The sequence below is a fragment of the Glycine max genome, chromosome 17 (genome assembly GCF_000004515.6).
Source record: "Glycine max cultivar Williams 82 chromosome 17, Glycine_max_v4.0, whole genome shotgun sequence".
Taxonomy (NCBI): Eukaryota; Viridiplantae; Streptophyta; class Magnoliopsida; order Fabales; family Fabaceae; genus Glycine; species Glycine max.
Window position 1 is genome coordinate 1,564,406 of NC_038253.2, and position 18,095 is coordinate 1,582,500.

The window sequence follows — 18,095 nt, forward strand, 5'->3', positions numbered from 1 at the left end:
CATTTTTATAAAAAAAAACATAACTAGTATACTATTATTGGAAAAAATGAGTAAATAATTTTATTAAAATGTTGAGGGAAAAAATAAAGTCATAAATTATGAACTTAAACATTACATAAAGTAGTGCACGGATAAATGGAATAAATTAATAAGATAAAACTGTTTATTAAATAATTTATTTTTGGTAAATATACTTATTAGCTAATTAAATAAATTGTTAAGTTAACTAAAATAATTTGCCAAAATATACTCTTAGGGAAGTTAGACACTATAGCAAATGAAAAATTTAATCATTTGAGTACGTAGTTTATTGAAGGAAAAGTTAAAAAGAATGAAATTAGGTTTTTCTATAAACTAAATTTAACTTATGCATAAATTAATTTATGCAAGTTCTCTTATTTAATTTTTCCATAAAATTATTTTAACTTATACATAAGTTATTTTTTCCAAAAAAAAAGGTTATTTTTAAAGTTATACAAGTTATTTCACAATTGGTATATATGCTCGGAGATCAAACGTCAAATATTAAATATATTTATCAGCTCTAGAATTCTAAATTGAAGGGGAAAGATATGACAGTCATTTGAGAAAATATTTTAAGTTTCAATAAACAATGTTTCTTCAATACAATGAAATTACTCCGTCGGATATTTCATTTTAGATGATAATTTATAGTATTAATACTAACAAAACAAAATAGTCGTGGAAACCATAAATAATGGCTATTGATGTAAAAAGTAGAATCAACCAGAATACGTGAAAACCTTGCTCTAATAAAGTGTCGGGATGATGAAAGGGATCATAAATTGAGTAATGATTCATGAATCACATTCTAAGTGAAGTGATCTCTAATTTATAATGTGAGGATGACTCCATTTTCTCCGCTGTTCCTCAAAGCTGCCTATCTTAGCTGATTGGTTCTCATCGCCAAGCTTTTTTGCATACAAACTATGATAAGCCTTTGCATCCACACTGCTTAAAATTCTCATTAGTTTTCCACCTTTCTCATCTACCACAGTTTTTCCATCACTTGATTCATTGCCATCAGCCAAAACTTTAACTGCCTTCGCCTCAAATTTTGGATTAAGACCTGAATGGCTCTCAGCCAAGACAACTGCGCCTAGAATTTCCCCCAAGAATGTGTCCTGCAAACACAAAGGCCATTAAATAATAGAAACAAAGCAGAAATCCTAATCTAGTTCTGCCTAATGCAATTTCTTAATTAATATTATTCTAAAGTTGGTTATTTTCCTTTTTTGTGTCACAAGTTATAGTTAAGTTTAAGAATAACTATTGAAGTTAAGATGTGAAAGAGGACTTAAAGCAAGGGAAAAAGAAATAATAGCTGTGGACAGGAACTCATACCATATGCTGATATCTGTTATGGGTTTGCTTTAAACGGTATAGCCTTGACAGCAGACGCTCAGAAAATACAGCCTCGGGTGTTCTTGGTGTTCTACGCAACTCGCCTATAATGGTTGAAAATGATCTTACTCTGCGCTGTGTGTTGAGTGGGATGAGTGTGATGTTAACTTCTGATTCAAACACTATCTTGGCTGCTAAAGGATCCAGGAACATATTGAATTCTGCATATTGGTTCGAAGGAACTGAAAAGATATCTCCTTTGTCATTGACATTGCTGCTTATGTGTCCCCCCACTACATATACCTCCTGCAACATTTGGAATTGTTATTCCATGCTATCAGTAAAATATGCATATTTTAATCATCTGCAGGCAAAATTTTAAGTGCAGAATTAAGTGTGTCCTTTTGGCTAATTTTACCAAAATGACTAGAAATTTTTTCTGGGGTTACTCTCAATTAAGCCTCACACATAGCAGCTTAATTATTGTTCTTGCGGATATACTATAACTCACCTGAATTCTTGAGCGTATGTTTTTCACCGATACAACCTTTGCCAGATTAGTCAAGGGTCCATTAGTCAATACTGTAATCTTAGACCTTGGTTTAGTTCTTTGCAATACAGAGTTCCAAACTTCCATGGCTAATGGTTGTCTGAGCTCAGGGTGATCTGTATCCCGAGGAGCCCCAAACTTCACAGAGTTCTCTGCTGTATACCTGAAATGGTTCATAATGTGTTTGTCAATTGCTGGTTACAAATACTGGAAATTTTTAAGCGCAACCAAGCCAATATATAGCCTTGTTACAAGGTGTCTAAGTTACAGAATGCATGGAATACTTTACAAAGTATAAGTAGCAATTATTAGTGATAAAGTTAAAAGAGTTACTTTTCACAAATTGAAATATTATTATAATACTACTACTATTCAAGAGAAATAATTCTTTCACATTTTTCCGTCTTCATGCCACTTTCTTTGCATATGAATCTGTTCTCATGGTAGGAAACACTTCTACAGTTCTAAACCAACAACACTCGTATACAGATGCTAAGTCGTTGATTTTTTTATCAGATTTTGTGTACCAACATGGCGTGGTGCATTTTAGATTTATCTAGTGGATAGTTTCAATTTCATTATGAGATAATCCCAGTCTAATTCATTTCTGAATAGCTTACACGATTTTAATAATAATAAGCCATAAAAGTAACTGAAAATCACCTTCTTGGACTGCGCGGTAGATCACGAGCAAGACCATAAAGAGTGTCAGAGTCCAGTAACCCCCCACTTCCATGGGGAATGGCTTTTACATACTTGCATTCTCCAACAGGTGGGAATATTGGATCTGACTGGTTCATTGCAAAAACATCTCCTAGACCAACTGGGATATCGTCACGACCCATCATGTGTAGTAAGTCATAGATGACATCTATTGTTGCTGAATTAGTCCATCCAGTAGGGCTCACAATGATTGCCTAAAGTGAAAGGTACAAGGAACCCGAATTAAAGGTGCTGTATGTTTAATAAAACTTGGATTGTCAAGTGTAAGGTGGTAAGTAACTAAAGTGCCCAAATTAAAAAGTATAAAGTTTCCTGATTGAGGTAAAGTGTAAAATCAATAAAAGTTTTTCATTTGGGTACCTTTCCTATCTTGGTTTCTATATTGGACTTAATGTAGAACAACAAGTAAATCAATAAAACAATAAAAAAAGAAAAGTAAGATTACCTTAAGGTCGATTACTTGAACAGGCACTTTTAGGAGGTAAAATAGAGCCAGAAAATCGCCTGCACTCATGTCCATATCAAACACAACAGGTTTCCCCGGTGTTTTATTTTCAAAATCTGGCTTGTAAGTTACTTCTTTGTAGTAAGGAAACTGTGTGGTGAAGTTGAACCTCCCAGTATTTTGTGGATGCTTCAGAACCTTTTTTCCCGACAAAAGACAAAAGGTCAGATTCATATACATTTATCACTTACAAATTTTCTAGTGTACTTATCACATAAATGCTCATTTTATGCCATATATATATATATAAAGAAAAAAAGTACAAGGGATTAATCTTCAAGAAGTTTGAATAACAACATACTGAAAAAGTAAACATACATTCAAGAAGCTTATGAAATATTCTCTGTCAAGTGAGCTCCCAACATCCTTGTTAGGCTTTGCTTTTGTGGCAACAAGTACCCTCACTGAGTCTGGACCACTCACCTCTGCTGTGTAACCATCCTATAGAACATGTTGCAGTACATGCATAGCACGTTAACATTTACTATATGTTGGTGTGAATGTGTACGTAACAAATTAAAGTTGGGAAAGTAATTAGCAATTACCTGACATTTCCCTTTCCCATTATTCACAAAGCAAAGTGGATCTCTAAGTCCTTGTTGAACATGGCCACTATGCACCCCACCTTTTTCTAGATTGAATTTAGGAACTCTTCGGCCATCAAAGAAAGGGTTGGAGCCATCAGATACCCCATATGGTTTGTTTGAAGTGATTACAGTTATGTTCATATATTCCATTTCTGCAAATTCATTTTCACCTTTTTGGTTGTTGGGCTTACTCATGATTGAGACGGCTATACCAGCTGCGAAAGAGTCCCACATAAAATAACTCTGCCACCAATGAGTTATTATGAATATTAGTTACTTTGTAACTTATCAAACAAAGTGGATTTTAAATTGTTATTAACAGAAAATAATTAATATGCATAAATAAATTCATAAAGAAATTAATTACCGAATAGAATTCGTTGTCAAACCAAGTATCACGGGCCATTTTCAAGGATTTGAAAATGTACTGTGCCTCATATGTGTCTTGACTCTTTTCAAATGCATCAAAGAATTGTTCGTTGATGGGGATTGTGTTTGTTGCATCAAGAGGAACAAGGGTGATAGGAATTCCAGAATGGATCACCTGAAAATCAGGATATATTTATTTTTTGTGATGAACATATTTTTTTGTCTGATTCAAGGTGTATTTGAATAAACTTAAAAATAAATAAAAATTTTATAATACTTTTTTTCAAATGCTACTTTACTAACCTTTTAAAAACATGTTGAAATAATTTGAGTTTTTTTAAAAAAAATTAATTATTATAAATTTTTAAAACGTGTTTCAAAATTCAAATTATTTATAAAAAAAAACTAATTCCGTAAATATAGGGGTGAGAATAGGTCAGGCCAGGCTTTAAAAGGCCTGAGCCTAGTCTATGATTAATTTTTGAGGCCTGAGCATGGCTTATAGCCTATCAAAGACTTTTATTTTGGCTCGGCTTGACCTTTTTAAAAGCCTAGTCTGGCCTGGTAGCCTATTTAAAAATCTTCTTCACATTAAATCTTTAATATTCCTAGTTATTTTTACCAAAAAAAATAAAATAACACACCTTCTACTTCTATAATAGGCTAAACAAGGCCTTAATATATAATTTGCCTTAATTTTTAATCTAACGTTAATTTAGTTGGTGGTCCTAAAAATATATTAATAATATAAACAAAAATCACCAAATGATATAAAATAATCTAAAACAAAAGAAAACCTCATACTTGAGGTAGTATCATCCAAGTCTACCAAACCAACATATTAATTATTACAATAAAAAAATAAAGCCTACATCTCCATTCTATTTGAACAGAATCGGTGCATAAGAGTAACGTGATTTATTATTAGCTCCTCCATATCCACTATAAGATAGGAGGATATGATAGGATATGATTTTTGTATAGAAACGTAATAGGATATGATAGGATATGATTTTTGTATAAAAATGTAGGATATGATAGGATATGATTTTTATTTGCTCTAGAATAAAGGAAACCTAATAAGAAAACTAATAAAAATAATAAGAAATATAAAGAAACTCACACCTTGTAATTAAAATTTTACTTAATTATAGGAATGAAATCTGCTAGTTTTTTTAAAAAATAATATTAATTGTATCCAAAAAATAATATATATATATATATATATATATATATATATATATATATATATATATATATATATGTGTCACCCTATCAGGCTTCTTATAAGGCTTTTTAATAAGTCTAAACCTGGCCTGTTTAATTTAATAGACTTTTAAAAAAGCCTGAGCCTAACCTTTTAATTAAATAGGTCAAGCCAGGCCAGACTTTATATAGGTCAGGTCGTAGGCCCTTGTAGGCCGACCTAGCCTATTCCCACCCCTACGTGAATATACACAAATAAACAGGTGCCAAGTTGAATGCAGATATCAAGGATAAAGTAAGCATTATTATATAGTTAGATATTTCAAATGAAATTTATTACTTAAGTAATATCAATAAATAGAACAATAAATGTACAATTTACAATTTGCAATATCTTAAATTTAATGAAATTAAAAAAAAATCATATATATAAAAGTAAATGAAAATGTCCTCAAAAAGTTGGAGAAAAAAAATAGCACAATTATCTGATTACCAACTAATAAGGTGTGTTAATAATTTACTTTTGAAGCAAGGATTTGGTTTTATGCATATCGAAATGTATGTCTGACCTGGTATGCTGCAAAAGGGTCTCCAAATATATTAAATTCTGCATAAGGGTTAGTATTATAATCTGTGAACATATTGCCACGGTCACCACACTGCCTTGGCACGCAGGTAGATGAAGCATTTTTGGGGCAACAACCTGTTGGGTTGCTTGATCTTACACCGCCGCCCATTATATAAATATGTTCCACATTTTTCTTTAGGTGTGGATTATTCATTAGGAAAATTGCAATGTTTGTATGCGCTCCAATCACAAGCAGAGTTATTGGACCTGCAGATATTTTTTCAATCAACACTTCCTGTGCAGTTGGCTGCTGTAGTGGAGTGTATTTCCTAGTTCCCTATTTTCATCATAAATTTTTAGCAAGCAAATGAGTGTAAGTAATTAGGCTATAGACAATTAAAACAAATGAATGAAGTGAATTACAAGCAAGCTTCTATAGAGAATTCAAGGTCAATAAAATATTAAAAGAGTACAATTATAAAGCTAAACAGAAAAAGTTATGTAAACGAAATGGGAAGCTTGCAATTAATAACAAGGTAATGGAAAAAAGCTTATTTTAACAGAAAATTCATTTCTTGTAAAGGGTAAAAGTTAAAATTAGTCATAAAATACTTATCTCAGTTAATTTAACTTGCAAACTAACTTGAGACACTGCCTTAATTAGTAGGTCATATATCAGTATTATAATTATATTTGTACTGTGTACCTGTGGTAGGAAAGCTTTCCTGATGCCATAATTGGCATCGATGTCTAAGCGCCCTCCAAGACCAACAGGAATGGCCCGCCTGTATCTGCAACCACCTACTGTTGTCATTCCCTGATTCAGTAATCAATTCACACATTAATATCATTAAATATTTTTTCTAATATGTTTTATTTATTAATTTAAATTTATTAATCTATAATTATTATATTTCTTTTTGGTTAAATTCTTCATTTGATTCTTATAGTTCCTTTTTAATTTTTATAGTTTGAAAATAATCTTTTTAGTCCTTATAATTTACATTTTAATTCTCTTTCAGTTTATGTAATTTTGAAAGTAATTTTTTTAATTCTTATAGTTTTATGATTTTTACCTTTTTTAATTTTTATAATTTTTAAATTACAAAAATTAAAAAATAATTAAAATGTAAATTATAAGGACTAAAAACACTTTTAAACTATAAATTATAATAACTACAAAAATCACTTTCAAAGTAAGAATCATGAACGAAATAATTTAACCTTTTTTTTTAATATTTTTATTCTCAATCATTATAAATTCTAATAACAATTAGATCTCTGGAGATAAGTTACATAATTTAGGACAAGAATATAGATACCTGTTCTATTATTGGAAGATATCCACCGACGTTAGGGAGTATAGTACCATTTTGTAGTATTCCACCCTCGCCTCCAACTCCAACGGCAACGTCATCTCGACCCATCATGTAAAGTAGATCATATATTTGATTAACAGCATGACCAGCACTCGTCCAAGCATTTGCACTGATGCTGATGCCCTGAACAAACATGCATGTGGCCATAACTAGTTAATAAACAAACTCGGAAATGGTTTATTACGTACCATAAAATATCCAAATTCCAAACCAATAAATCTATATTTTACCGTGATACTTCCTCTCAACTCTCAATGTTTCTTTCTTTTACTTCAAATTTATAACTTTTTATATTTTAGTATATCACTTTTTAAATAATTTTCTAACAAATAAATAGGAATTTGTGCATATTTTTTTTAATAACTAGGTACAGACAAGTTACCAAATTTAATAACTAGCTAGGTAGGTACACAACCAGCCCGGAAGAAACAAACTCTTCCATTCAAAATATCTAATATTTCCACCAAAATAACCAAAACACCATTAATTTTTTAGTGAAAAAGAAAATGAGCAACAAAGTGACGTGTGATAAAATTATGTATAAATTTTTCTAATATATATAGATTAGGGTTTAATGGCTACAACTTTTTAACCTTTTTTTTTAAAAGAAAAGTCTCTTACTTTTTAATTACCTTTTCATCTCTTTTTATCTTTCTTTGTTGGAGTGCTTTTCTCTTTTACTCTCCTTTATCTATCATTATATTATATTACCTTTTTCGCTTTCCGCTTATATTTTTCTTTTAATTTTTCGTTAAAACTCATCCAAAATATGTTGCTTACGTTGTATAAAATTAACTACAAAATTTATAATATAAGTTACAATATCTCTGAAAAAATTAATTAAATTTCCAACAAATATATGTCAAGATTTGAGTTATCTATAATTTTAAATTTCCAAAAATTTGCAGTAATTCGGTAATTCCTTGTCCACAATTTGTGGGATGTATGACTTCCATTGCACGTGGAGACACAAGCCCACACGGAGGAGTATTGACAACTGGGAAGACACACCTTTTGTTTTTATTATTGCTTTTATGATAAAAAAAAACGAAAGAAATAAAGAAAAACTTGTCAATTTAATTTGCTAGAGAACAATTGTATTGGTTGGGAAGTAATTAATAATATTAAAATACACAGCTCACTCAGTCGAGATAAAGTTTGTATTTTGTATAAATTTATCTAATGAAATTAAAAGAACTTTTTTATAAACTAAAATTAGATTATATATAAAGTAATAAAAAAACAGAGAAATTATTTTTAAAAAAAATCTATAAATTATCTTATGTATAAATTAATTGTACCTTACAAAAAACTTATTTCATTTTTTTAAAAATCTATTAAACCAGATTCAAAGTCTAAGCAATGATTCACAATAATAAATTAATAGGAAGGAGGAGGAGAGAAAGAGATGAAAGAACAGTATTATTGGTTAATATTGAATTAATTGATTGAAGGATTGGCAATTGGCAATTGGCAATTGGCATGGCTTACCTCCAATTGAAATTGTGAAGTGTTGAGCTTCAAGAGGTAGAGAAGAGCAAAGAAATCGTCAGTGTCAACATCTGTATCCACAAGAATCCGATGAGGCGCACAACCTCTACCTCCTCCTGTAATAATCAACGCTGTTACTGCAACTGCTACTGCTACCCAACACCTCATCGCCAACAACGTTCAAACATCAACAAGCTCTCTCTATCTATAAATTCACGTGGAGAATATATTTTTAGTAATAGAAAGAAAGAAAGAAGAATTAATATTTAAGCAGAGACTGTGACCAATTACCAAACAGATTGCTGAATAAGGAGGAACCAAATTACCGCCGCCTATGCACTCAGATCTGATGTGAGAATGAGAATGCTACGATACACAAATAAAATATAATTCGCGTGCTTACTGCAGGTACTTCAATTTTCACCACACACGCAAAATGTACTCCCACATCGAGAAAAAAAAAAACCCGGTGAAAGTGACATTAGATGCATGTGACTCGTACTCTAATCATCACATTCAAGAATTGAAAGATTAATAATACCTAAATATTTCTATATATTAGCATTTTATTATTCTCTCTAGAAATCGATTACTATCATTTGCTGTTTTTTTTTTTCCAAATTAGAAATACAGTAATTAATCATTTGGAAATAAAATAATGTCTTATGACTTTATGTACAAATAAGAAATTGGATTTCAAATATAGTTAAGGAATTTAAATATAGAACCGCTTGTATAATAATTTTTGGTATTTGCTGTCTATTTTCAGGCAAAAAGGATTATGCTCAGCCGCATTTACGTCCTGTACACTTATTTATTTATGAAACTGCATGGATCTAATTCACCCTTCTGTATTAAGTTTCTTTTGTAAACAAAATTTAAACAATTATGGGTAAATTAATACAAACCATTCAATACCATAGAAGATCCATAATTGAACTCCGGAGGCTCCATAATTCTTAGGGTAAGGAGAATGTTTTATGGATTTACAATGCTATTTTATATCTATAGTAAGAAAGAGAAAAAGAAAAAGAAAATATACAGGAGAATTGTTGTTGACCCAATGTCACATTTTGTTTTTTGAAAAGCATTTCTGAAATAACCTTGAGTTGTGTACAACTTCAAAGGAAACAAAGAGATAAAAAATAAATAATTAATTTGATTGATGATGTAATACGATAGAAAGAAAAAAAAATTATTGATTAAGTGTTTAAATTTTTTGTTATCAAAATATAATCGATCCATTTTTATACACATGGACAGTGGGCACAACTGCCAGTACATTAAATATACACTCTTATTATTATTATTATTATTATTATTATTATTCATGAATAAAAAACTTACAGTGGGTTTGATTGCATATTTTAAAGAAGATTTTCAGAAACTAATCATTATAGTTTTTATTTTTTTACTGTATAGTTTTGTATTTTAAACACTATTCATTCTTCTTAACGATATTCCAGATCATATGCTATTACTCCGATTATATAAAAACTTTACAAATTAGACACGCGCCTTAAACAAACACACGACACGAACTATGCATCGCTCCATAAATGGTGGTATGTCAAAGTCGAAGCTGTCAAAATTGACTAACTGAGACGTACTTAAGTTTAGGCTTTTTGCAAACGATGGTGTCGATCATATTTGGACGTTGGGTCCCACGCATGATTAAATATAGTTGACGTTGGGTTCCGTGCATAATTAAATGAAGGAGTAATTCGTTGTTTTTTTTACCGAAGAGTAATTCGTTGTAAAATCTTAATTAGTTCAATGTTTAATTTCAAATTATCTTTTAATAATCAGTAAAGAATTTATTGAAATTCCAGTATTTACTAATTAACTTCACTATTAATTCTTTTAAAAAGCAATTAATGGAGATCAACAAGCCCCTACTGTGGTTGGGTTGCATGGACAGCAGCATTTACAAGAGCGTCACTCTCTGTTACTAAACTATACTAATAGATGTTTAAGGTTAGTGTACATCCACTACAAAATATTAATTGATATTTTGTTTAGATTAAAATATTTCTATTTAATCAAGTTATTGAGATCATCATTAATCATCTATATTTGGATAATGGAGAGAGTCTATAAATTATGTTAAGTAGATATTTTTATTGATGAGTGGTCAGCTATTGACCTGAATACTAGTATCTATTTTGGACAGCAATAAAAATTTAATACACTAATAATTGTAAACAAGCGAATTACATGTCTGTATATAACTATTTTTATTTCTTTCATGAACCTTTAAGATGTAACTACTGTCATTTTTTCCTAAAAAAAACTATCACTACTTTTTTTAACTACTTTTTTTTTTTTTTTTTTAAATAAAGATAGAAACACAAAGTACCTCTCTTTTTCACCTAGTTATATGTAAAGGTAATTGAGTATTTTGGTGTAAATATTTTTATACCCATTTCATCCATATAACTACATCCATTATTACTATTTTATCCCTATAATAACTATTATCTTCACACACCATCATTAACTTTCATTATCTTTCTTTTTATTTAAAAAATACATAAAAAATCAGTTAGGCACGAAATGTGTTTCCCCTAGTATTATATAATGGAAACATATCTCCATGAGAAATATTAGTAACTCTTTGTCTCTCTAAGACTCTATTTCTAAGATTTTCTCTAACGTGTTAATAGGTTTTTCTAATTTGATAATTCTTCCTAATTTATATAAATGAGAAGTAAAACTCATCAAAATTAATGATTTTCAATAAATTTTAACCAATCATAAAGTAAATCTCTAAGGAAGATTGTCATAAAAAGTATAGCTGCTGACGTACCTCTATTTCCATTATGCATCTAAACCAGGTTTTGTTTTTTGTTTTTTTGTTTTATATAGATTCAAGCATTCTCCTGTCCACAACTCGATCAGCACACCATTCGAGTATATTTTATTTTTATGTTAAACTTGACATGAAATGAATGATCCATTCCCTAACAAAAACCAACAAGACAGCAAGATGGTTGCCTAACCAGATATTGATAATTACATGTCTGTATGTACAAAAAAAAAAAAAAAAAACTCTCTAAACCAGATATTGATAATCATGGGCCACATATTCGTGGATTCACCTTAAACTATGATGTATTTTACATGAACCCCGTCTCCCCCACCAACAACGTGTAGTTAGTTTGTGGGAGAAAATAAGGTTAGTCAGTATATCCTATAAAGTAACACAATATAATTGCAGCAGTCCAGCAACATCAGCAATCTATACTCGATTATCATCATTGTCAGCTTCTGTTTCGTATGGAGGGAAATTGGCAACGTGTTTAATTTATTGATCAGAAAATTAGCTTGTGGTGGCACTCCTAAGCCATATCAGCCTCTACCAACCATGCAAGAATGCATAGCAGAAGGCTAAACAAGATCAAACTTTGATTGCCTTGGGCATGCCACCAGATCCAAACCCAAGCCAGCGTTCAAGATAGCTAAACATATTCCATTTATGCCACCACAGGCAGAATATAAAAACCCAGTAATGCAGTGATAATAGATGACAGAATCTTAGATCTCTGTCAAAAATCCTAAACGATAATATCCACATTTAACAGACCCTGACATCAAGCTGCTTAAGGTATAAGCCTCTTTTACATCCTGGGACATACTTCTCCCTTCTAAAGGAAAGGAACCTATACTTATAATGTAAGTTTTGAGGATCTGAATGAAGCAGAAGAGACCCAAAAAATTGTGAAAACCATTTAAAGGAAGAAAAAAAAAAACACCTCATCCTAGGCTAAATAGATATTCTAATGCATAAGCCTGAAGGAAACAATTGGTCCATGAGATGGACTTGCCTATTTCCATCTTACTCCTAATCCTATGAACCAAATCAACCTTTCCCTTCCCAAATTATTGAACTTTAAGAAGTCTCAATCTAATAAAGTTCATGGGTATTCTCAGTAATCTGGTTTTAGTCATCCAACCACACTAACTCCGTAACTCTTAAGAACTGCAACAGTTTGATGGTTTGATTACACTGAATATTAAAACTTTAAGCCAAGGTTCAATCAACAATCTTGCAATACTTTGAGTGCATAACACACACGAAGTTAAACAATCAGTGTCAGTGAATAACTGATGCCAATTTGATGAACAATTTGACTGAACGGATTAACTTTTTCATTGATTCATTACCAAATCCAAATTATTCACCCTTTCCCCCCCTTGAAAAAGGATAAATTATAACCCAAACACGTCATTACCCTTCCTTCCCAACACTTAAAAATACAAAAGAGGAAAACCCCTAAATCTAGAATATGATGGTCATTATGTAATTGAATAAGATTCGATTCGTCTACCTCATTATTGTCCGTATAAGATACAAACCAGATAAGCAAATCACAGAATCATGAAAGGAAAAAAAAAAGAAAATCTGGCTTACATGTATTTATCTAACTAAGCAAAAACTGTGGAAAGGGGTTTATGAAGAAGCAACTTTCTGTTATTAGCACGAATCCCTGAGTCAGACTCGTCGTGATACCAACCCACCGTTTTCTGAGCCTCCATGACGATTTGGGAAAGACCTGAAGTAGAGAAAGAAGGGTAATTGGAAGGAAAAAAAGAGAAGGGGAATTAAAGAGAGAGAATTTGGAAGAAAGGAGCCTAACCTTGTCTGACAGTTTGCTTGTTGTTGCGGATGTCGTGGACGGTGGCAGAGATTTTCCAATACAGAGGGCGACCGATGTAGAAGAGAAGAAGAAGCAGAAGCGCCACCACCACAATGCGGAACACAATCCTTGATGTCGCTGAACCCATTCCTTTCTCTATTCTCAATTAGACAACACAATAAGAACAAAACAAACCCTCTCTATCTCTCTCCTTTTCCTGTTTCTGCTGTTATACTTGTTACCACGTCACTAGTAATTATTTATTATTATAACTTATAAAAAAGGTAATCTATAACTATATATCAATAATTTAAAATAACATTATTATAACTATATTTTTTTATCTTTAAAGATATTTATGAATTATAAATTTTAAGGGTATAAAATAAATATTTATCCTATGGAAGAGAACTTTAGTTTTATCTAAATTTAAAATTATAAATTAGAGGAGTTAAATTTCTAATTTAACGTACTAGTTTGATTTGTAAGTATAATGAAAAGTGATATTATAAGTATATTTGAAAATTATTCTTATTTGTTTGCTCAACTCTTAGTTGTCTAAATTGAAACATTTGGGTGAACCACTACAATGACTACATTAAAAAACTGGACAAAACTAAATTTTTGCCGAAATTAATCTAAAAGAACTTGACTAGTAGTAATTGCACATGATCCTCCTGCTGGGACTTTTGGCACGGGCTGCGATTTGGGAACAACATTTGGAGGCAATTGCTGAATTTATCCATCCAAGCTTTGTTTCTCTATTTTCCTTCTATGAATTGATGCATGCCTGAACTTCTTCCAGTGTTTTTCCTTTGGTTTCTGGGACTAACTTTGCTACGAAAAGAATAGTCAAAAGAGAACATCCAGCATACAAAAATAAAGTACCTGGCCAAAATGATTTGAAATATATGTTACTACCAATTATTATTAATGTCATATGGAAAGTTGAAATAACTATGTTAACAAACTCTTCTTACCAGGAGAACTCCAACTCATTAGAAAGTTGAAAGTATATGAAACTACCCAAGATCCTAGCCAATTCACCAAAATCACCAAGCTTCCTGCAGTTCCCTTGACGTGTATGGGAAAGATCTGCAATGTGAAAACTAGTATTAGAACATTGCTTGAATTTTCCTATCAAACACCATCAACAGGAAAAGGAAAAAAAGAATGTTCATAAAGATATGCAAAATTAGTACTCAAAACCATTCAAATGTGTTTTGCCAAATGACTCGTACCTCAGAGATTATTATCCAAGGAACCGGTCCCATTCCAATTGAAAACGCCCCTACGTAGATCTGATTACAAGCAGTGCCAAAAAGGTGATGGAATTTCAGGTTAAACCGGACTTTGAGTTTAAAGATTACATAATTAACTACTGAATGACCCCAACAACATCTTCAGAAGAAGACTCACCAGCACGCCAGCAACTGCTAATATTGGTACCCAATCAAGCAATCAGCTCTGATCCTGATCCATGGAATAATAAATCAAAATTTTAGAATTGAGATATTCACACTAAATATTTGGAGAAAAAAATTATTATTAAAAGCTTGCCTTGAGAAAGAAAGCAACTCCAGTGATAAAGCAGCCTAAAAATGTCCCACTTGCTGAAGCCTACATGCATAAAGGCACTTGTTATTAGGCATCAAACGTCTTACTCCCCTTACTTTCTTTAGATGGCACTATTAAAAATTCAAATGCATGAAAAACAGATCTACCGTTATAAGTGGTCTTCTTCCAGACTTATCCATCAAAGTGGCTCCCAATACAGTGAATGGAACCTGGCATTCATTTTATCAGATGAAGTTGAAACCGATAATTGAGGCTATATAATTATACCATATATGATTATTAATTGTCTGTGAAATCCGTAGAAGGATCAGATGCATACAAGCATATGCTATGGAACCAATTTTTCCTGAAGAAAGACCTGCAAATCAAGTAGCAGCGGAATAAATAAGACAGAACAAGGAGCTATTTTGAGTTTTCAAAATCAGTATGTGATTTTCCTTACTTACCAGCTGCTACAAAAGTCTCGGCTGTATAAAACCCAATTCCATTAATTCCAACAGATTGTTGGCATACCATTAATCCAACTCCAATCTGAAATCATTACAAACTGTTAGAAACATCTGATTACTTGCACGCTCTGATTGAACTTCTGCTAGAAAAGTATGTTACTTACAACTATTGATCGCACATGTTTGCTTTGGAACAGGTCCATAAGCTTAGTTTTAGGAAGGCTTTGAAGAGTTTCAATATAATCCTATTCACAAAAAAGAGTCATCTCAGCTTATTAAGCATGTCAAATTGATTAGGGAACATTTTAAATATGCTCAATCAGTTAAGGGAGTTTAGGAAGTACAAGAATTTCATCAGCTTCTTGAGAAATATCAACATCTTTTCCCGAGTTTTCTTAAAGCTACTTGAAATTCTTTCTCGAGGTCAACCTTTGCCTGAAAGTAAAATTATTTTTAGTTTATTTGGAAGAAGAAAACAAAGGAAATGTTTGGTTTTAGATTCTAACTTAATGTTTACCAGCCATCTGGGAGACTCTGGGATAAAGTGCAAACCAATCAGCAACGAAAGGCAAGGCACAAGCCCTTCAAAGTTCAAGCCAAGACAACAGTGTGTCAGACCTTATCCCTCCATAACTGGTTAAAAAGCAACAATCAAAGCTAATATCATAACTTACCTGCTAGAGCTATCTGTCTCCAACTTAAGAAACTTCCTAATAAGAATGAGATTGATGCTCCAATAACAATCATAAGCTGCAGAACAATTAGAGTCAAGGTCAAAATGCATCTCAATGATACTTAACTTTTAGTCAAAGAAACAAACATGATGATTCTTGTTAGTCCCCCACCTGCTTTGTTGTTGCAAGTCCACCACGAAGATTTTTGGGTGCTATTTCAGCTATATATACAGGCACCTGTTCCATTTTGGTATTTTTTTACAACTTTGAAATATTATAATCAAGAAGCAACTTTTTGAACAAAACTAAACAAAATTTTATGGTTATACTGTTATAATTAGTTACCACTTACCACGAATGAGATAACTCCAATTCCATATCCTGTGCAAAATCTTCCCAGGTCAAGTGAGTAAGGATCCTGTAGTTGATAGAATAACACAAGTGAAACCTCAGTTCCATTTTCCAACATTTTTCTAAAGATGAATTTGTTGCAGAAGATGAATACCTTCGAGAAGAAAACAGCTAGCCATCCTGTTATGCAAAATCCTGTTGACATTCTCATTGCCTGTTTCTCAATAAAAATCAAGGCTTATGAATACTGAAAGGCCTTATAAAGTGCATAAATTAATCTAGAATTTATATTTCACATACCCCTTTCCGGCCAATGAAATCCATAATCCGACCACTTGTTATAGCCCCAAGCATTGTACCAATTGTTACTAAAGAACCAAACACGGAAAACTGCATCCCCCGCAAAACAATATTAGTTGTCTTTAATTCAGATAATATGGTATAAATCATTTGTCAATAAGAAGAGGAAACTAAAATATTAACCTCAGCAAGAGATAGATTAAGATCTTCCCTGATAGCTGCTTGAGTGGAAGCTGAATAGCCCACCCACCAAAATAATAATTTGAGCTAAAGATACAATCTTTTTTTTTTTCTTTTGATTTTTTAGTGTAACTTTGGTTTGGTCCCTACCCAGAAAACAAACACAAAAAATATTAACCTCAGCAAGAGATAGATTAAGATCTTCCCTGATAGCTGCTTGAGTGGAAGCTGAATAACCCACCCGCCAAAATAATAATTTGAGCTAAAGATACAATCTTTTTTTTTTTCTTTTGATTTTTTAGTGTAACTTTGGTTTGGTCCCTACCCAGAAAACAAACACAAAAAATGAAACAGACATTTAGTGCACAGTGTTTTCAGAAATTTTCTTTCTTGAGCCTTGCACCGCACTTCAGTATATTGTTTATCACTTAGAAAATAAAGAGACTCGCATGGTTTTAGCGATCATATACAATTTTCAGAAAGCTTAAAGATACTTACACAAGTTCCAAATGAGAAAGAACCACAAACAGCAACAAATGTGCTAAACAGAACCATTCCGATGGATCCCTTTTCCACTATTGTATTAGATTCAACATCTTTACAGGCAGCAGCAGCATCCTTCCCATGTTGAATGAAGGGATCTTGCAAACCCTGAATCCAATTGGCTTCTCCATTATCAACAGCCTTGTGCTCCTCTAACACAGTGGACATGCAAAAACATGACGAGTTTGAGGTGGTATTTATAGTACGTGTTTGGCTAAAAGATAAATTATTTTAGAAATCTTATATCTAAAATCTAAATACTGGTCTTCTATTAATTTATGAAGTTAGTGGTTTGAATGGTATTGATAGGAACGAAAACACTACAGGATCGAATGCCGTTAGAGGTAGACCAGCTGGCAGTGAGGGAGTGGGTAGCATTTAATAGGAATATGCTTGGTAGAATAATTCTGTTATAGGAGTAGTGCGTGTGTCTCTGTAGCATCTCGAATGCTGTAACGAAGGTTATATATTGAGCCATGATTGTATGAAAAAGGCAGAAAGAAATACAACTTCCTTTTCCATTTCTTCCTTCTTGTGCTCTGGAGGTTCCTAGGCTTTTCTCTCCCCTCTTCTGTTTAGGTTCCTAACATGTATCTTGATTGTTTTGAAACATCTATCCTGTAATTAATTTTTATTA

The 18,095-nt window shown here is 31.9% G+C and overlaps 1 protein-coding gene and 1 pseudogene across 1 annotated transcript; both read right to left on the bottom strand.

Moving 5' to 3' along the window:
* Nucleotides 1–582: 582 nt before the first annotated feature.
* Nucleotides 583–9,250, bottom strand: LOC100788041 (uncharacterized). Its single transcript, XM_003550475.5, has 13 exons — nucleotides 9,035–9,250; nucleotides 8,744–8,948; nucleotides 7,196–7,375; nucleotides 6,580–6,690; nucleotides 5,875–6,210; nucleotides 4,098–4,274; nucleotides 3,689–3,973; nucleotides 3,462–3,584; nucleotides 3,084–3,281; nucleotides 2,579–2,832; nucleotides 1,877–2,078; nucleotides 1,366–1,671; nucleotides 583–1,145 (listed from the first exon to the last, which is right to left on the bottom strand). The coding sequence occupies exons 2-13, from the start codon at nucleotides 8,909–8,911 to the stop codon at nucleotides 849–851; spliced, it is 2,637 nt and encodes an 878-aa protein (XP_003550523.2). The 5' UTR covers nucleotides 8,912–8,948; nucleotides 9,035–9,250; the 3' UTR covers nucleotides 583–848.
* Nucleotides 9,251–13,532: 4,282 nt separating this feature from the next.
* Nucleotides 13,533–18,043, bottom strand: LOC100786256 (sugar transporter ERD6-like 16; annotated as a pseudogene).
* Between the last annotated feature and the right edge of the window lie 52 nt (nucleotides 18,044–18,095).